Genomic DNA, 20,913 nt, shown 5'->3' on the forward strand with positions numbered 1-20,913 from the left:
ATAAAAGAACTGATGTACGACTGCCTGTAAATTTGGAAAGTTGGAAAGGGGGAACAATATGATGTCGTTTTTTGCAGCCCCATAATAAACTTGTCACAAGAGTTATGGCGCATATGGAAGAGTTGTGTTCAAAAATGAGTAATGTCGTAGCTTTCGTTTTTAAATCAAAGACTACGAGAATACTAGTTTTTGAACATAACATTTCAAGCAAGGACAGTCAAGTTTGTCAGTGAATCCTTTATTAGGCAGTTAAAGTCTACGAAGAAAATGATTAACGCAATGACTGGGTGCTAATATCGGCCCAAAAGTCGCCTTCGTTTTGGTGGCTTTTTCTGTGAACAAGGCTGATCATAGTGCATTTTGCAAAGCTTACTGAAGAAAAGATGACATAGCTGCATTTTTTTGAGATTTCAGATGCATTGAACAAAAGATGACAAAGTTGCATTAACTGCGTTTTGTCATCTTTTATTCATTATATCTGGAATCATAATCTGGAATACTAATCTCTTATCCAATCCTTTCAATAAGAAAGATCCCCATCAATTGCATCAATGTGGAGTAAGTGGCGAGATGAACGTTGTATAAAATGTCGTAGAAAATTTTGTCTACAAATGTCGAGTCATTTAAGACAAAATGTTCTGACGAACTGCTAAAATTCTCTAACGTTTCAATATGAAAGCAGAAGTTCATAGAAGTTCCAATAAGAGACGCAGCTGAAAACGTTTCCATTTAAATTCAATTTGCCAACTAAAGTTTTGTCCTTCAAATGGTAATGCATATCGATAATATTGTTTTTTTTGTATTTAAAATTCATACCCAACCAATAAAAAAAACAAGTCATAACTCAACATATTACAATTTTGATATAATGTAAAACAAAGACAGTTTATTAATTCTGACGAAAACACTGGCTGTGAAAAAGTTGTTTGCCTGGAAAGAGTTATTGTACACAGAGCTGACAAATAAATTATATCGTAAATTTCTGTCATTACCGAAAATTACAGCAAAATTGGGATCAGATATTTTTGACATTGAAAAGATATTTCAAATGCTTAATGTCACGACATATTAAAATGTCTGATGACACAAGCGTCCCATGGAACGCCAGCTGCTACATTTATTTATTTATTTAAAAGTATCTTAGCGTCCTCGCTTAGCTACAGTTGGATGTTGCTAGTCATTTTTAATGCTGTTGATTTTGAGAAGAGAAATCGTAGATTTCCAGTTTGTCTTGGAAAGAGAATCTTCATAGAACTGAACTGCTAAGCAAGATGAAGAAGCCTTTGAAGGTAAAAGAGAGAGAGTTTCGTTGTTTATGTACAATTGAATAAAATGTTTTTATTTAAAATGTCTCATAGCCTTTCTATCAACAAATTTATTGTGAAAAGTATTGCATTGCAAATATTCGAAAATAAATTATTTTGTTTTCATAGCTCTCAAAATAACTTTTTACAAAACGCAACGCATGCCCTGAATTCTACTTCATTATTGGTCGGTTCACAAAGAAGTCACGTGAGATAGGCGTTGGAACTCAGAGCATTCAGTTCGAGTTGATTTTCAAAGTGTTGGATTATAGGAAAAGTTTTCTGTCAGAAATTGAAGAGAGTACTCACATCGTTCTCGCAGGTGTTTTTCTTTCACAGGTAACAAACACTTTAATCAAAAGTTGCTTATCCGACTATTTTTTTTTGTTTGTCTAGTTGAAGTTATCCTTTGGATTCATTCACTATTCATTCATTATGTGTGCCGTTCAACTATCGCTACATTAGGGAATTTATTGCTTAAAGAACTGATTGCAAAGGTAGGCTAGAAAAGGGTTTTGAAAAATCCTATGTGTGCAGTAGATTGATGATCTTGAACCAAGCTTTGCCATTTATTTATTGGTTTCAAGAACGAATTGGTGTTTGATATGTCGCAGCTAGTTCTTATCGTTTTACTGTACGTATCTTCATAACAATTGTCTTTATTTTACAGGCTCTAAAAAAAATGATCCAGACTAATTTTTCTTCTTTATTTAGATAGAAGCATTGTTCTATTTCTATTCTAGTTGTCACGGATCTGATGAGTCTTGTGCAGTTAATTTCTATATTTACGTCAGTGTCTGCTCATTTCGTCAGAGTTGGCTTACTTACAATTAAGATATTAGCATCCAATCCAAGTGGATAGTTACACTCAATTGAATCGAGTGTACCTTTCCTCTTAGATTGGGTGCTAATATCGGCACAACAGTTACCTCCATTTCGATGTCAAATGCAGTGAACAACCACAGTTAGTGCAATCAAGTTAGTGCATTTATTGCTGAAAGAACTGACTGAAAAGGTAGGCTAGAAAATAGTTTTGAAAAATCACATGTGTGCAGTAGAATGATGATCTTGAACAGAGTTTTGCCATTTATTCATTGGTTTCATTAAAAGATTGGTGTTTAATATGTTGCAGTTCCTAACTTTGTACCGTGCGTAATTTCATAACCTAATTTTATTTTTACAGGCTTTAAAAAAATGATCCACACAGAATTTTCCTCTTTTTTTCAATGGGAGTTTGTTCTATTGCTATTTTAGTTGGCACGGACCTGATGAGTCTTGTGCAGTTAATTTCTATATTTACGTCAGTGTTTGCTCATTTCGTCAGAATTGGCTTACTTATAATTAGGTTATTAGCACACAAATCAAGTGGATGGTTACACTCAATTCTCTCGAGTGTACCTTTCCTCTTAGATTGGGCGCTAATATCGGCACAACAGTCACCTCCATTTTGGTGTCACATGAAGTGAACAAGCACAGTTAGTGCAAACAAGTTGATGCATTTAGTGCTTAGAAAACTAATAGAAAAGGTAGGCTAGAAAATGGTTTGAAATTCCAACGTTTGTATTTGAATGATGATCTGGAACCGAGTTTTGTCATTTATTCGTTGGCTCAAATAAAGGGTTGGTGTTCATAATGTCGCAGCTTTTATCGTTTTTCATGTAGGTATTTTCATAACATGCTTTTTATTTTTACAGGCTAAGAAGGAAATGATGGACACAGATTTTCCCTATTCTTATACATGGGTTCTTTATTCTATAGCTATTGTAGTTGGCATTGTCAAGTCTTGTGCGATTAATTTGAGTATTACATTAATTTCAGATAAATTTCAGTCCAGTATGAGGACAAGGATGTTTATACTTGCATTTATATATGTGAGTTACAAGAAGAAAGCTGTAATCGATCTCACAAAAATTCTTTCTATAAATGTCGAGTCCGTCAAAAGAACATTTCTTGAAAAAGCTTTTTAAACGTTTCAATTTCAAAGCAAAAGCTGTAGTTCATTGAAGTTCATATTAGAGACGTAAACGCACCTAAAAACATTTTCATTAAAATTCAATTTGACGGAAGTTCAACTTGACAAATTCAACTAAAGTTTCGCCTTTTAAACGGGAACTTTCTTTCTTGCAACTGTAGTAATGCTTTTGAGATTACTTCACAGTAAGAAAATATGGTTCATTTTGCATTTATGACATTGATAGCCAACCAATGAAAAATAGATCAAAAATCAACAAATAACAATGTTGGATATGTAAAAAAAAGATAGTTTATTCTTATGAAAACAGTATGAAAAAGTTATTTGTTGCAGCGAAAAAGAACCAAACATTTATAACCTTTGGTGGTCATTGCAAGAGGATCTCGCCTATTGTAAAAAAGAATAATCAAATTTTCTACTAACTATAACAACCCATGCAATGTCAAGAGTATTTGTTCAGCTTTTATCATCATATCAAGTGAAAAACAATCTTTTTAGAACAGTGCTCGATGCTAGAAATTTTACCACATAAGATAGCTAATAGTGTATTCTAAATGCAAATGTGGGCATAAAGTATGTCATTATAAATCCCAACACTAAATATCTTCACAAATCATATCGGGTTCACATGTTTCAGGATAATTCATCAACAAGCTTGAACAATGGCATATCGTCTTTATCAATTTCGTAAAGAGTTTTCAAGTTTTGAGAAAATACTGTGTAATCTATTTCCCTTGAGAAGAAGGTAGCAACTTCACGTTTGCTTTCTGCACTTGTCGAAATTATTTCAGCAATTTCCTTTAACGTTCCGAGCAAATTCTCAAGCGAGTTACTGCTAAATTTTGTTTCGAATTCCAAAACTTTGCTTCGCGCAAAAATGACTCTCACGATAGAATAGTTTTGTTTTAATTTCGTTGATAAGTCAGCACATTTCGTTTTCTTTCGCTCTAATTCATCCTTCTTCATCTCAAGTTGTTGTACTTGTCGTTGAAGCAAATCATGTTCGTCTTGAGCTTTTGAAAGTTGCTTTTCAAGCTTATCAATTTCACGTTCCTTGTTTATGATTCTTGTTTCGCAAGAATGCACGTTTTCTTCTGTAGAACTAACTCTACTTTTAGCTTCATTCACTGCATCTTTAAACACTGTCAAATCAAGAACAAAGTGCACCACATAACCTGAAAGTGATAACGTCCCAACAAATATACAAAAAGACATGAAGAAGAGATTTTTATCTTAGCCTTAAAACTTGTCATGTTCATTCAGGAGAAAATGTTAAATTGAAATATACGTGTTAACTAGACACCAATGCACATGCATTTAAGTTTTCACTCTTTTCGTTAAAAGCAAAAGTGACAGTATTTTATTCTAAGGACATAATCTCTTAGCATAATGCAAGACAGACAACTTATATTTCAAGATCGTTATAGCAGTTAGTCCGCTACACATTAATAAACACCCACCGAATACACATGCCCATTTTTGTTGTCGTTGTTTTTTTTCAAGGTTTCTTTCTGCGATATTGTGGGCATCATTGGCCTTCGACAAGGATTGATTGGCAATTTTTAATTCATCTTTGCAATTGCATAGTTGATTTCTAAATGAAGCAAGCCTCGGCTTTAGCTCTTCCATTTTATGTGTCTTTAAAGTCAAATCTTTCTTTGTTGTGCCAAGTATTGCAACAGTTTCTTCCAGGTTCTGTGATACTTTTGCATTTTCACCTTTCAATGCCTTAAACAATAATTCGAATTTATTGCACATATCAGCGACGATGGGCGGTAGTTGTTTCAGCGCTATGCGAGCAGTGGTTTCGTTTGTTATCTTAGCTTTAGCGACAATACGAACGATACGATCGAAATCATTTATACCATCAAGAAAACTTTGAATAGCCTGAGCCTCCAGGAGTGCTTGATCATCGCAATGTCTTGTCAACAATTGAGACATCTTCGCTGCACTCCGGGAATAATAGACTGTATCACTGACACTGCATGTAAAAACTTTGTACTTCACTATAAAGCTAATCTACCACTTGACCTTGTTTCAAATCAACCACTTAGAACGGAAATGTAAATTTAAACAAATTTCCCAAGTATACATCCTGTTTTTTCTTCATATTTGTGAACATCAAAAAAATGAACTAACAGAGTCAGTAGTATTTCTTATGGTTGATATATTTTTTTGATTTCTTTACGCTTTCAACCATTAATGAGTAAGGTGTTTGCCATTAAATAAAGCATGTAAACATTCTAAAGAAACAGAGATCGTTTCTACAAAGTTAAACAAACTTTAAAAGTGAGCAAATTCAGAAGTTTTGTTTGATTTTCAGTATCCGGTTGGAAAGTGGGAAAAACATAAATTTATTACCAAATACTAGAGAAGACATCCATATAAGACTGATATAGTAATAGTGATTCAAATTTCTTGAGATTAATCAACCAGTTGCAAATCGTGATATTTGAATAAGGATTTATGCCCAGCAAAGGATGCTTAAAGTAACCATTATACAACACACATGCATGCGGATACGACTAGTATAAGAATTTGTTAGTTTGGCTCTGTCTAACCTAAATTTTGATACGCACTTATATGGCAAGCCAAGCACGTCAAAAGTACTTACATTCTTTAAATAATAAAGAGTACGATTCCCATTTGGATCATCCATTGTAAATAACCCTTTAAAATCTTGAAACTGAAATTTCATTAATTTGAAGACTGTTTTTCATCACCAAAGCTCACGACATAATTGTTTTGTATTATGTATCAACTTCATCAATTTTATCCAAGAAAAATACTTCACAACTATTGAACAATATTTTTTATACAGTGATTAACTCACACTGTCAACGCATAGTTTGTTGTCCGTTTAGTGTCAATTGAAAAGTCGATACAGTTATACGTTCATCGTAAAAGGACATAGCAACCGACAAATTACGTAGTTTCTAATAATAAAATAATAAAATATATTTAAATTGATTTAGAAGAGTTCAATACAGCTTATCTGAGACAAAGGCGACCACAATGACAAACTCAAGCGACAGCATTCAAATGACTATTGCTCAATTTGTATTTAATTTGAACACGGCCTAAATGAGTTTATTTGCGTCTTTTTCTCTAAGCTTACCTAGCTTTAGGATTGGTTCTTAAATATTTCTGCCTTTTTTTTCAAAAATATCAGGAGCATTCAGCATTAAAGCATGCAGTATTTACTTTGAGCACGATAGTCAAAGTAAGTAAACAGTAAGTAAGAATCTTACCGTAAATCTTGCTGTTAGTCTTTTACGTTAATTTTGAGCTTTTTGGCATGTATCGTCATTAATAATAATCATGCCGTTTTTTATTAGTTCAATTCTTCAACCTTATATGAAGTTAGAAGTAACCCTTTTTAGACACATCACAGTTCACACATGGTTGTTGTGTGTTAACCATAGTTGAATGTAAGCATTAGCCCAATAATGATAAAAGGCAAGTTATGGATCTTTGAATGAAATATGAATCTCGGACTGTAAATTTCGGATTTAATTTCAAACCAGTTGTTCTTGTAATATCTCAAGGCATATTCAAGAACCAAGTGTGAAAATTTCTGATTGTCTCATTTATCTTCATAATTAGGTTTTTAACTTAAAAGTAACTGTAAATGTTTTAACTTATTGTTAAGCATCTCTAATGCCGTGTGAACTCCAATATTAGCAATCGGATAAAAATAATGAAATACAATATCATTGATTTCCATTTGCTAAAATTGGGGATAAGTTAACTCGGGATACTCCACTAATGGTTATTGGGTGTAAAGTTAAAAATACTGATGAGATCACAAGAATTTATGGTGGGGTCTACCTGGTAGAATAAACCAGACTATGTTGAATGGACAGTTTTTTAGGAATATGTCAAAAATTTAATCTCATTTGGTCAAAATTAACCAGAGTGTTGTTAAAGGGTATGAAGTCAAAACAGCTGAAAATAAGTTGCTGAATAAAAAAGTCAAGCACTTTTAAAATAATAAAAACTTCTTTATGTTCTTTCTCGAGAATTAGACTCTAACGTATTTCTATTTATTTATTTGGCACAGCAGTTTTATATTTTCACAATTGAGAAGTTTTCTTTAGAAAGTGTTTGCGTAATTGACATGCATACTTGCCAAAAAACATCGTCTTCTTCTCTTTAGAAAAGAACGAAAATATGGAACGGGCAAACCGGGGATTGGCGAAATTGAATAGAGGCTCAGATAAAAAGGAAGAGGCACGAATCAAAACACTCGACCAAGCAAACTGGGATCAATTTATTGCACCTGCTCCCATGTCAATTGCACTCTTGGGACAACTCATCCTTGTCTCTGCCGATACAGACTTCTCCCTGAACGACGATGGAACTTCATTCAAACATCTCAAACATCCAAAATCATTTCGAGCATGCTTAGTTCAGGTGATGACTACATAAATAATTCTACACAATATTAGTGTTGATGTCAAAGCAAAGATAATTGGGATATTTGAGTAATATGTGATAATTTTAATTATTAGAAGTTTAAAACTAATGTGAATTGTCAAGAAGAAAAATTTCTTCGTCAGAACATCTTTTGTATGGATTTCATGCAAGGAGTGAAAACTATTTTGATCAATACATCAGTAATTTTGATTTTAGGTAAGCAATGGTGGCTACAAGGCGTTTAATACAGCCCACACTAACATGGATCAAATACGTTTGTACTCTGGTAACGTCGATGCTCATGTTAGGACGGCTATGAGAATCCTGCTTGGAGGAACTTCAAGTGAGGTGGAACTAATGCTACCAAATTCTCTTCGTGCCATTGAAAAAATCGCTAAAGAATGTGTGACGTTGTCTTGTTCAGCTGAAGAAGAATTCCTGGGAGTAATGGAGTTGATTGGTGAGCTTTTAGAAGCATGTACAAAAGCTCAAGGACGGAACACAAAAGATTCAGGAAAAACCAAGATAGCGGTCGAAGTTCTCAATACATACAAAAAAAAATATCGAAGTAAGAAAGGCAGATGCCGAAAAGAAGAAAAACGAAATGCTTCAAACAATGCAGAATGCTGAAAAGGAATTCAAGGAAGCTATGGACTCCATACCTTCAACAGGTAATCATCTGAAATCACCAAAAAATTAAGTTTGTTTAAGCCGTCGTCGATACGACGTCAAATCACATGTTTTCACGTCGTCGTCATCAACACGACTGCTGTCGTAGATTGAACCGGAAGTAAAAGGCGCACGCCACGCCATTTTCACGGCGTCTTAGACGAAACGTCGTGTTTGCTAAATCACTCTATTAAGGCTTAATCATTTACTTTAGAAGCATGGATTATATTTTCTACTTATTTTCACATTACTCGATTAGTATATTAAAAACTGTTATTATATGGCAAGCGTCACTTCCGATGAGGTCCATTACTTTCCCCATAATTTTGCAAAGCAAACAAAAAAAGTTTCGAAAGCGTATGAAAAAACTAAAAAATGTACGAATGTGAAATGATAGAAGGACACTTGGAAAGTGAGTTTTATTGTCCAAAACGACACAATTTCAAGCGATTAATTTTTTAATGACAAAAAAATATAGGAGTAAAAACCAACTCTTGCAAAAAAAGCAGGAAGAGAAAAGAAAGAAAGCCTCGTTTCAGGTCAAATAATGCCATTTATAAAATACCCTTTTAAATACGCAAACGCTGATTGCTTGAATGCTTGAATCGGTCTGTACAAGAAAACTTCGGTCCATAACATGGACGTTATCTTTTGAAATAAGTTTTTTATTCTCTTCATATGGTGGAACATTCTTCCTTTCAAACTAGGAAAAACCGTAGGATTGGCTTTTGCTGGTATGCTAACAAACTTTGCCAGAAATTTGTCGGTGTCTTTCGGGCCTGGTGGCATTAGTATTTCTTCACTTGATAAAATACCACCGAAGGCAAGCAGTACAGTTGGAAATAAAAAGGCTCAAATAAGTTTCGTGAAGCAGTCGAGCAAAATGGATATTTTGAAACTCATGCCGTATATCAATTCTCAAATTAAAACCATCAACGAGTTGCTTGTCTTGAAAGAAGATGAAGATGGCAACCAGAATTTAAATGTTGATAACATTAAAAAAACCTTGGAAAAAATTAAACAAAATCTTAACATACGAAAGACAAACCTCCCGGAAAGTAACGATAAGGATCTACGAGCTAAAGTAAAAGCCATCTTGACCAAAAGTGTTCAAATCTGCGAAGAGCTAAACGAGCTTGCTAGTATGATGAATATTAACAAGGAGAAAGTGAAAGATTTGACCAAAAGAGCAGAGAAGTTGTCTTTCGAGTCCGAAAGTTTGAAAGTGGCATTTGACGTTGCTCAAGGAGCTAGTCCAATAGTCAATAACCCACCACACTTGGAAAAATTAGCTAAACAACGAACAAGTGGTGACGGTGGCGACTTGGTTAAGTCGGCTATAGAAGTGGCAAGATTCAAAACAGAAACAGCAAAGGTAATGTTGCAGGATTCTCGAGATAGATACGATAGGTCATGTGAAATACTTGCTCAGCAGATGAAGGAATATGGTAATGTATTAGCAAAGCTGGCTGAACAGGATCTGAAAAAGATTGACATTGAAACAATTCGACAGATTCTGATTAAAGGAATGAGAGTACTCGGCGAGCTGCAAGAGAAATGGGGAAAACTTGTGCAGTTTTTCCAAATGCTTTCAAATCTTGTGAAATGCTCGCTTGAATCTTCCTTGGAACTCTTCACCAGTACGACCCGCAATAGCGCAAAACTGGGCGCGAAAGGTGAAATCATGTCTAACACCATGAGAGATGTACTTTTTGAGCAAGCATTTGGGGCTAACAAGATTGCTTATGTCGTAAACAGGTATAAATATATATTAGAGTCGTTTTATGCATTTATTAATTTTGTAAGGTATGTATCGTGGCTTGTAAAATATATTTATAAAATCCCTTTTAAAATTTTTCAATTTCCAATAATTTTTTCATATTGTGTTGATAAAATGCGTTGGCAGCTGAACCGACTTCTTCTTGGTATAACAATTAAGAAATAAGAGATGTTTACTGTGTTTGCACGGGCTTATGCAAACCGAGGAGACCTTTGGGAGAACACGAGAGCAGATCAGTGAAAGCCCAAGACCGAAGGTCGAGAGTTGCACATGCTCGAGAGTTCTCACAAACGTCTCCGAGCATTGCATAAGCCAGTGCAAACATGAAAACATCTTTTATTTCTTTTATAAAATAACAATAATGCGAGACAAACAAAACGTTTTAATATTCTCTAACGTGTGTTCATGATTGATTTGCAGCTTCTCTTTCATTGACTGATTGATTTGATTGGTTGAAGTTCAGATCGTTTTGCACAGGCTAATGTAAACTCAGCTCTAGACCAATCAACGCACGCGTTACATTTTGTTTATTTTATAAGTATAAATTTTGCTATCTCATTGGAAAAATAGTGCAAATCCTCCATGAAAGTAAAAGTTCATTTCTTGATAACACTTTCAACACACTCGTCCAAAATCATAATTGGTGTAAGAATACGCCCTGCTTTTCGAAGGATTCCACTTACTCGCTAGGATAATATTAATCCTTTATTTCTTATTTTTTAGCATTTCTGATGCATACTGCGATATATCGCAGGCGTATCTGATGCCACAGGTCATCCACCTTGGCCGCCTAATTGCTCTGAACCCCGCAACAGATCAAAGGGAGATTAATTTAAAGCGAGAAGAACTAAACGATGGCTGCATGACGGCTCAGGATGCCATCAAACAAATAGCAAGAAAAAAGAGAAGGGAAATCGATCAGATTTTTGAAAAGAGAATAAAAAAAATCGAGGATGAAGTGGAAGCATTGATGCCTCCATTACCGAAGGAAAAAATTCTTGAAATAAAAGAGAAGGCAAAAGCAACATTACGTCTTGGAAAGAACACAATTGAAGAGGATGTTGATTACTACGCTTAAACGCAAAGTTAAGACTTACTGCATATTTTTTCATGATAAACACTAAAAACGTACTGTATAAACTTACAAATATAATTACTAATTTCATAATTACTTTCTTTAGCTTTAATCTTAACTTAACTTACTTTAATTTAACGTACAGTAGAGCTACATTTTTGCTGTGTCATGCTTATCTTATTACGCGTAGTCACTAGCCATTCAAATGGTTTTTTTGACTAATAGGAATGAGAAAATCGCTTATGGTAGCTAGTAAACTAATTACGTAAATAAAAACGAAGTGCACCTACTAAGTATTCCCTATACTGTGATAAAATGAAGCAATGTTATTTTACTTGAAATCAGTGATTTGCAGTCTTGATTAAAAATAAGCAACTATACACTACTTATGAAAACGTACCAAAAAGTCGTACGAAACGGATTAGTATGGCACATAAACTTTTCTGTTTCAGATGGAGTGTCATGTAACATTTATCTACCCTGATTGCATCTTGCATATGAATAACATGATCTGGAAATTGTTTAAAAAAGAGAAAATACCATGGTGATTGGTCAAAATAATAACGTAATAGTTCTTAGAAGAACTGCTTAAAAACACTAACCCAACAATTCTAAAAGAACTGTTTTTAAAGCTGAAAGACATGCATTTTTGCAGACTACTCTTCAGGTATCAACGTAGTTAACGTGGGCAAATGACAAATGTTTGAAAGTCGGTGAGGATGGCGGTTTCCCATTTTGTGCAATAAGTTTTGCATTGAATATTTTCACTGTTTTTTTTACTATACTTTCTACTTTACATGTGTTCTCAAAATGCTGTAAATGAGAATTCACAGCTTTAGAAGACTAAACTACACTAAGGCTTACATTTTAAAATATAAACTTACGGTTTTCAGCGAAGTCGATCCGTACCAAGTTTCACGACAGACGGCCATGAGCGTCGAATTTCTTTCCCGTTGTAAGGAAGAAGTGATCGGATGCTGAGCTCATAAAAAAATTTAGGAGCCAGGAATAATTTTTTGACAACTTTAGAAAGTTGATGGTTCATCCATCGTGCCTAATTTTCAGGCTAGCTGACGAACATCCTCAGTGTCAACCTTTCCATGCCAAACTGTCATTTACAATTGACTTGTCTTTTCCCGTGATTTACCGAACAGGAATCGTATTCTTAGCTGCAAATTGGCCAGAAAAAAGGTTTTAAAACAGCCACAGTACAGTTGAACAGTGACTTGTTTATGGACAATACACTGTTGTAGGCTGATGTCAATAGTTTGTCATACGTAAAAGGTTATAGTGGACATAAAATTCACTGTTTTCAACTTCGTTAAAGTATTTTGTTCATTCTTGACCATTGTTGAGAGGGTTTCTAAACGGGATGATCAAAGTTACTATCAGTTCAAAATGTAATTCGTCAAAATAATGAATGTAAAAAGTACTTACTTTGAATAATTTACTCTGACTTATTGCCCAGCTCAAAAATCAAAGCACAAAACAGTAAACACAAATTGTTTGTTTTTGTGTTTAGCTCAGCCTCAAGGGAGTGGTTAACAAAAACCACATCAATGCATATTCACTGTCGACAATAATAATTTTCTTTCTATAGTTATGGCGAATAAAAACGACCAATATTTGTTTGTTGTTTCTCAATCATATTTGATGATTATTTTCCTTTGAAATAGAAATTATGAACTCTAAAATCAAGCACAAAACAAATATTAATTTCCAAATCTTAAATTTCAAAGAAAAAGAAACGATGCTCCCGGGTTCAAACCATTTACTTTAAAAAGAATATTGAATAATTTGCGAGAATAAAGATCAGAGTGTCGTTTAAATTTTACATCAAATAGCACATCTATACCTGAACTTGGTTAAAACGAGATTACAAATGGCTATAAAATAGCTAAATATACCCAAACAAATGGCTATAACTTTTGCTGACTATTTTTCATGCAGATACTGATATAAGAAGCACAAACTTCCTCAACCATAGGTCCACTTGACCTTCAGTTTAATAGTAATTCTTTCTTTGAAATAGCTATCAGATGACGCGTATTCTGTCTGAGGGTTAATATTCAAATATGCCACGAGTTTCAGAAACGTTAATGAAGCCTGAGTTCAACAAAACACCAAAGGAAAATAATTGTTCCTGTCACTTCCTGATGATAATCCAAACGAATGGCATTCGTAAAAATACTCTGCATGACGAGTTTTCATGTGTTGTCCAAGCGGTGATACGTTCAAGAGTTAAATCAAAGTGTGCTCAACAGAGCATTAAATCAACTTAAATTCTTTTCACTACATGGGATTTTCCACCAATATTGTGATTGATGAAAACATCCTATATAGTATAAATGTAAAAACACTTTTGAGTGAAAGCAGTCTTTGTTTTAATCGATCTTTGAACTAGGCCTTTTAGAGAAAGGAATATATTAAATTTATTCGTCCTGCCCCTGGGTTGTGAGTGCAGACTTTCCGAAAACTTATCGTGGTGAATTAAGCGAGATCGAAGTAACGTGTTTACCAGTTTTGGTTTTAAAAAATTGTGAACTGAAAGTATACTATGGACAAATGAAACATGAAACACCATCGATCAAGAACTGAAGAAGAGTAATGTCTTTATCAAGCGAGCAATATATGTTCGCTATGTCTAAAAGGTGGCTGTCATTTTCCTGTTCATTAACTATGAAAATGGGCATGTTACAGCTCATAAACAAACAGTTACAGGAATTATTGAACTGAAAGATTGCTGTTGAAGGTGTCTTTGAAGCTAGCATGATGGCAGCTTCCAGTCGTTTTGTACAAAATATGGCATTTTTATATTTATAAAACTTCAAAAGTAAACCTTTTCTAACTTTTTCGAAATATTATCAAATTTTAAGAATATTAGTCCAACTTTCAGAATGTCAAAAAAGTTGGCGAAAACTTTTGGTATTGATGAAAAACGTTAAAGCAAAGACAATGCAATTTTAAAGCACAAAATGTGTCGAAAAAATGAAAACAAAAAATTTTTCAGTGTTTTCAACTGCCAACTAGCCAAAACAAACGTCTGTCACCAATAAAACATGCATTATATGAGGGGAGAGATGAATGAAAAAACTATAGGATTTCTAGTTCCTGCTGTTATTTAAGATATTTACTGTGTTTGAAGGAGACCTTTTGAAGAACTCAAGAGAAGATGAGTGTAAACCTTTTATTTCTTTTATAAAATAACAATAATGCGAAACAAACAAAACGTTTTAATATTTTTTTATCGTGTATTTATGATTGATTTGCAAATTCTCTTTGATTGATTGAATTATTGATTTGATTGGTTGAGCTCAGATCGTTTTGCACAGACTAATGCAAACCATTGATGCAAACACGTTTCTAGACCAGTCAGCGCATGCGCATCATTGTGTTTATTTTATAATACATTTTATAAAACAAAACTATCAAATAGCGCGGTGATTGGTCTATAGCCGTGTTTGCATAAGCCAGTGCAAGACAGATCTGAGCTCAACCAATAAAATCAATCAATCAATACAATCAATCAGTCAAAGAAAATTTGCAAATCGATCATGAATACATTTTGGAAAAAAATTGAAGCCTTTCACTTCAACTAGCTTTTATTTACGGTTAAATAATTTATAATATACATGAAACAATTTCTCAATCCTGATTGGTTAAGAGCAGTTAATTTATCGTAAAAACCAGTACAAAAATGCGAAACTACACCGGTGCAATTAACTTTCAAAAAATGTCCTCCTGATTGGTTACTCGAACAAAGAATGATCTAAGAGCCAATCAAAATAAAACATTTGAAAAGCGGGAAAGTTAAATTATTGTAAACAAAGCAATTACAATGGCTGGCGTAAGTTTTAAGTAGATTTTCTTTGGCGAACGAGTTTGAAGTTCACCGTTTTAAAGATGTTTCTAGACACAAATGTGAACACAGAGTAATATCCTACAGAATTAAGATATACGAGCCGGTCGATTTTAATAACTTGCCGGCTGAAATCTACGTACGCTGAAGTTAAAAATCAACAGAATTGAGAAATTTTTTCATGTATATTATTAATAAGTAATAGCATAGTTTCTTGTGCACAGAGGCGTAACTATAACGGTAATTGTGGGGGGGTGTATTCATATATTCAGTTGTGCCCCATTGAAATTTTTTTGAAGTTCCAATCACTTTCAAAAGAAATCAGTATGACACAACTTAATATATGAATATGCACTGAAAATGCAATCTCCCCAATTAACGTTCTAGTTACGCCTCTGCTCGTGACCTTTGGAAAGCATGCAAGAGTAAGTTTTTCAAAGACTTCAAATTTGATAGTCTTTAAATCATGACCAGCCGATAATTTAAAGAAGTATAATATAAAGCAAATTCCGAAGAAGCAAGACAACTTGAGATTGCAAAATATGAATCAAAGCAAGACGAGAAGTAAGTCATCCTCTGAGGATGACTTTGAAATAAAGTCGAAAATTTACAGTTTACTTCTCGTCTTGTTTTGATTCATATTTTGCAATCTCAAGATGTCTTGCTTCTTCGGAATTTGTTTTATATTATACTTGATAGTCTTTGTAAAACTCACTCGTGCATGTTTTTCCCAAATTGCACTCGAAACCATGCTATAACATTTTCAAAGAGACCAATTCATTCCCAGTTTGTTTATCAAATCAAAGACCAGGGGCCGGTTGCACGAAGCCTGGATAGCGTTATCCATTGGATAGCAAAAATTTTCAAACTTGTAAGAAAGGTGTTTGTATTTTTCTTACGGCAAAGAATTTTTGTAATTATCAAAGCAATACTTTATTTCAGTTATTGCAAAGTTCAAATTGCATATTTTTTTTATTTTCAGAGATTTTGTAAACGTTTAAAAAATTTGCTATCCAGTGGATAGCGCTATTCGGCTCAGAGATTCGGCTTCGTGCAACCGGTCCCAGAACTCGGCGCGCGCTCAAGTGACGTCACTATCTAAACCAAAATATTTGTATTACATAAGTATAATATTATTTTCAGTTATGCCGCCTCGTACACTTCGTATTAAGAAATTATTTTGATGTTGGACCATTGGATCAAATAACTTTTGAAGTTGTAAGTTTTCTGCATTTATTTTACACTTTAGCTCTAATTTTATGGCGAGATTACTTATCTCATCAATTTAAGGAACTAGATGAATAGTTCGTAAATCACGCAATGAAAATGGCGATCGATGTGATATTTTTGATGAAATAAATGGCAACGAATGGCGTTATATTTGGCGAACATGCTATTTATATAAAGCATGCGGAAACAATATTGAATGATTTCATAATATATTGCGTCCTTCCTATTCGTTCTTTAGTGGAGATAAATATTACGTAATTACCTGAATAAGAAGGCTAGGAATTTGTTGTGTTTGAAATAACTTTAATGATGTTTTAAAAGGTCATTTACGCTAATAATAACTTTTATAAGTGTGATAAAATGTAAATTTAACCTCTCTAAGCCTTGTTTTCATAGTCAAACAATTATATTATGAACCTAATATCCTTTAAGTGACTGGAATGTGAATTCAATCTAGTGACATTTATAATTGCCATTTGACAGTCAATAATTAATGAAAAATATCAGATTCAAAGCTCTGTTCACCATTTTCATTGTGTGATTTACAAAAAAAATGAATTGAAACTAAGTATTCATCAAGATTCCCTAGATTGTAAAAATTAGTAATCGCACCTCTAAAAATATTAGACCTGCCCAAACAGTCTGACAGTCTTTATTCTAAGTAGATTTGAGGGAAACTGGTACTATACATGTTATGAAAACATATCAGATGTTAGCTGATATTTAAAACACTCGCAGTATTTTAATAGTAATTAGTAAAGCAAGATATTAAGGCTATCTATCATAGGAATGCCAAAGAAAATGTTGATAATCACTCAAAATGTAACAGGCTAATATTAGATGCGCCAGGGCTGCGTAAAACATTTTGTTTTCTGGGACATCAAGATCAGCGAGAATGGTTTTTGCATGAAAAGGCCTCATGGAAATTTTCACTTATCCAATATGAATGAAATCATTTGTATCAATCAATCCTATTGAATGCAGTAGATGAAAAAATGACTTGTAAGAACTGCAAAGATGACTTTTTTATACAATCTTCTGACTTTCAAATTACCGAGACTGCTGTCTGGCAGGCAGTCTGCCTCTATATTTCTGAAGCTTATATTCTTCCTTTCTGTTTTCCTTTCTTTGTCTATCCAGTTTTTTTTTTCTTTGAGAATATGAAAATTCAATCTCTGCTTATGTAGAATATTTGTTGATTTATGCAAAATTGACATTTGAACAGAGATGATGCATAGTAATTTCTCAGTAAATATTAATTTTGTGCAAATTTTTTCCTCCCATTACCACCACTAAAGTGAACCACATATTAAGTACTTCATAAAGGTTATTTCTTTTTGTTTATGGAAGTTAGAGCTATGTTGCCCTTTGCCATTTAAGGACTTTAGTCCAGGTTGAAAGTAGTCCCACTCTATAGAAATTTTTTGTGTAGGGCATAATCGCTTTGCTAATCACATGCTAATTATGCATAGTGGCAGCCAATAAATTGCATTTTCTGACCAATTGGAGCGCTGAGGTGGCTAGCTGCGGTCAGTACACCAATTGAGTATACAGCAGCCAATTGCACAACAAAGTAGGACTACTTTTTGTTTCTATACTGTGACAAGGCAGGATTAGTGCTCATGTGACAGGGGGGGGTGGATCATCATTGTAGACTTATAGGCTTAAAGATAAGGGAATCTTGCTAAATAAAAGTGTCAATAGCTTTTTAATTTTTTTTATAAAATTATCAGTTCTAGTTGTAAAGCTGACATTACTACATACCTTAAATAATCTTCATAATTATGTATCCAAATATTGGATACGAGGAACGAAACACAATTGCAACAGTTGCTTTTACATATGATAAACAAACGTGAAGACATTAAAGGGCAAACAGAGTTTACATGTCAAAGCAACAGGATACTTTGCGTTTAGTAATTTATTTCGATTTTAATGTTTCAATCTAAACGGGTATGGTAGGAACTCAATTGCAATTGGTGGTAGTATAAAATATGTAATTGCCTTTTAAATGAAAATTTCCACTTTTTGCCTACTGTGCAATTTCCTAGTCTTTGATACTATTATAATAACACATCTTACTATGCAATTTCCTTTTGGTATTATTTTATTAATTAGAATTTTACAGGGGAGTGCTTTAGAGTTTAATGGGTGCGCACCTCCAGAAAATCCGTCCTCTGATAAAGATTGAAATTTTTGAATAAAATCAAAAACATTCATAAAGTCTGTATGCTAAAATTCTTAGCCCTTAATTTAAGTATAATGTAATCTGTGGAGATAAATGTCTACGAATTGTTACTGACGAAATTAAATGTCATTAAATGTGATGTAGCTAATGAGTTGTTTTGTTACTTTTACCAAAATGTTCTAGATCGTTTCCTCTCTTCAGTCATTTGGTGAAGACAAACGCCCGTATTCTAAAAGCTCACTCACACTCACTGAGTTATAGAGAATGGCTGCGTTTGCTCAGAACGTTCATGAGCAAGAAACAGTTGACGAAAAAACAGAAAATGAACAATTGAAACAAGAATTGGAACTTTTCAAGCGAGACGCAAATGATATATTGCAACAGAAGGATGAAATAATAGAACGTGAAATGAATTCAAATTACCAGTTAACGAATAAATATTTCCAGTTAAAGAATGAACATTACCAGTTAAGGTGTGTAAATTACCAGTTAACGAATTCAAACATCGAGTTACAAACAAGAATCAACAAACTAGAGCATGAAAAGAGCATGACAATTAACTTTAAGAGACATTTACAATCTAAAGGTGAAGTTTGTGAATACAACTGTGTGATATCTTGCCTTGTCTACATATATGAGAGAAAGTATGGTATGCGTCTGTGTGAAAGGAATTTGGACGTTATTATTGTCGAACATATGGTTAAGCTCCGATCAATTCGTGATAAAAATAAGGATTTGCAGTGTTATCAAAATGAGGATTTGCAGTGTAACCAGTTTATGCAACGTCTGATACTCTCTGGAATAGTTCCTGTGTACAGGGACTTTGATTTTACGGGTGATGAAACTAAGCGGAAGCAGATAGCAGAAGAAGCATGGAAATGTATTTCAACAGTTGCTGATGTATCAGTTCTCATTCTTGGAATGATTAAGATTTCTGGTATTGGTCATTGCGTTGTTTGCAATAATCAGGCAGAAGTAAATGGACTCCTTTACGATCCACAGAATGAAAAAGAATTTATAAAAGATTTTGAGGAATTCTCTAAGGAGTACCAAGGTTTACGGGTATGTCTAGTCAGTTTGGAAAAATTGAAAGAAATCATTGAACCTCATGAAAAAGAAAATCTTGTACATTTTACACGTCACAATCCGTCACATCCATCGTGGCAGCCATCGTCACATTTGTCGTCAGAGTCGTTGTAACAGCCATCGTCACAGCCATCGTCACAATCGTCGTCACAGTCGTTGTTATAGGTATTGTCACAGCAATCGTCACATTCGTCGTCACAGTTATCTTTAGAGACATCGTCTCAGCATTGTGCAGTGGGAAGCTTAGACACAATTATAAGATAGCTGGGAACGGTGACATGCATGGTCTCAATTTACAGAAAACATTCATGGACAATAGTGCAATTTGTTAGATAATTTAGATTATATCACCAAAAAATAACGTGTTAATTAATCAAGAAATAGCTTTACTACGCATGTGCTTATGTAAGGAACTTTAGCTGTAGTTAATGATAATCAAAGTATGTATACTAATAGTTTCCTAATTAATATTTTAACGTCACTATTACACGAAATAACTTGTTTCCTATTTCACGACACGTAATAATTAGGCCAAATATAGGTAAAAATTAGTCAGAGTTATCATGAGAGTTGTTATATGAGACTGTTAAGTTGTTTGAGGTTGTAGTAAATATCGTAATCCTTTCTCAAAAAATTTCCATAAATCAATTTTAAGTTTTCTCAGAATGAATAGAAATGCTATTTCGGAGAGCAGAATTTCATACCTTTTCCGACTTGACCTGGAGCAAATAGCAACCCCGGATTCACTTTGAAGGATAACAACGAAAGTTCTATGTTTCTTAGGTTATTTTGGCCATTCACCATTGCAATTGCTATTTTCAAGACAATTTTTACATTTGCCACCACGACAAAAATAATATATTGTTAGAAGGAATAGCTTTAGCAATCCTACAAGGCACTTTCACGTACTCCCCCAACAATCCAACATGGCCGCTTGACGTCACATGAAAACTCTCCACATTATTGTTTTCTTTTGTAGCTCACTCAAGTGGGCAATAATTGTGTTTTTGAAATAACATTTTAGTTTGTAGTAGAATATTCTCCCTTTACAAAACGATGACATGATGAAATTAGTTTTTGCTAACAGATGTGGGCGCCAGCTTGTCACAGGCCGAAATCTGCTGAATTTGAGTTTGAGAAATGACAAGTTTCATCCGAAATAGTTCATTATCAGGGGCCTGTTGCACTAAGCTTGGATAGCGTTATCCATTGGATGGCAAAATTTTCGAACATGTTAAAAAAGGTGTTTACATTTTCGTTACGACAAAGAAATTTTGTAATCTTAGAAGCAATATTTTATTTAATACTTTAAGGCTACGAGAATTTTTGAA

The 20,913-nt window shown here is 33.8% G+C and overlaps 2 protein-coding genes and 1 long non-coding RNA gene across 3 annotated transcripts; all 3 read left to right on the forward strand.

Annotated features, from left to right (window-relative positions):
* The first annotated feature begins 2,698 nt into the window (after positions 1-2,698).
* Positions 2,699-3,127, forward strand: LOC124448317. The gene is made up of 2 exons (XR_006949017.1): positions 2,699-2,923; positions 2,999-3,127. It is a non-coding gene; the product is annotated as an uncharacterized LOC124448317 (long non-coding RNA).
* A 4,322-nt stretch (positions 3,128-7,449) lies between these two features.
* LOC124447934 lies at positions 7,450-11,567 on the forward strand. The gene is made up of 4 exons (XM_046998930.1): positions 7,450-7,692; positions 7,912-8,313; positions 9,407-10,122; positions 10,868-11,567. Exons 1-4 carry the CDS (start codon positions 7,450-7,452, stop codon positions 11,220-11,222), a joined length of 1,716 nt encoding a protein of 571 aa, XP_046854886.1. The 3' UTR covers positions 11,223-11,567.
* A 4,539-nt stretch (positions 11,568-16,106) lies between these two features.
* LOC124448315 lies at positions 16,107-20,076 on the forward strand. The gene is made up of 2 exons (XM_046999327.1): positions 16,107-16,296; positions 18,680-20,076. Exon 2 carries the CDS (start codon positions 18,761-18,763, stop codon positions 19,694-19,696), a length of 936 nt encoding a protein of 311 aa, XP_046855283.1. The 5' UTR covers positions 16,107-16,296; positions 18,680-18,760; the 3' UTR covers positions 19,697-20,076.
* The last annotated feature ends 837 nt before the right edge of the window (positions 20,077-20,913 follow it).

The sequence above is a fragment of the Xenia sp. Carnegie-2017 genome, unplaced genomic scaffold (assembly GCF_021976095.1).
Source record: "Xenia sp. Carnegie-2017 unplaced genomic scaffold, XeniaSp_v1 HiC_scaffold_23, whole genome shotgun sequence".
NCBI lineage: Eukaryota > Metazoa > Cnidaria > Anthozoa > Malacalcyonacea > Xeniidae > Xenia > Xenia sp. Carnegie-2017.

Bases quoted from the DNA above. Each gene is read 5' to 3' on its own strand.
- LOC124447934 (XM_046998930.1), top strand. From the start codon at position 7,450: ATGGAACGGGCAAACCGGGGATTGGCGAAATTGAATAGAGGCTCAGAT. The intron at 7,693-7,911 runs GTGATGACTACA...TTTTGATTTTAG, and splicing joins TTCGAGCATGCTTAGTTCAG to GTAAGCAATGGTGGCTACAA. The intron at 10,123-10,867 runs GTATAAATATAT...CTTATTTTTTAG, and splicing joins ATTGCTTATGTCGTAAACAG to CATTTCTGATGCATACTGCG.
- LOC124448315 (XM_046999327.1), top strand. From the start codon at position 18,761: ATGGCTGCGTTTGCTCAGAACGTTCATGAGCAAGAAACAGTTGACGAA.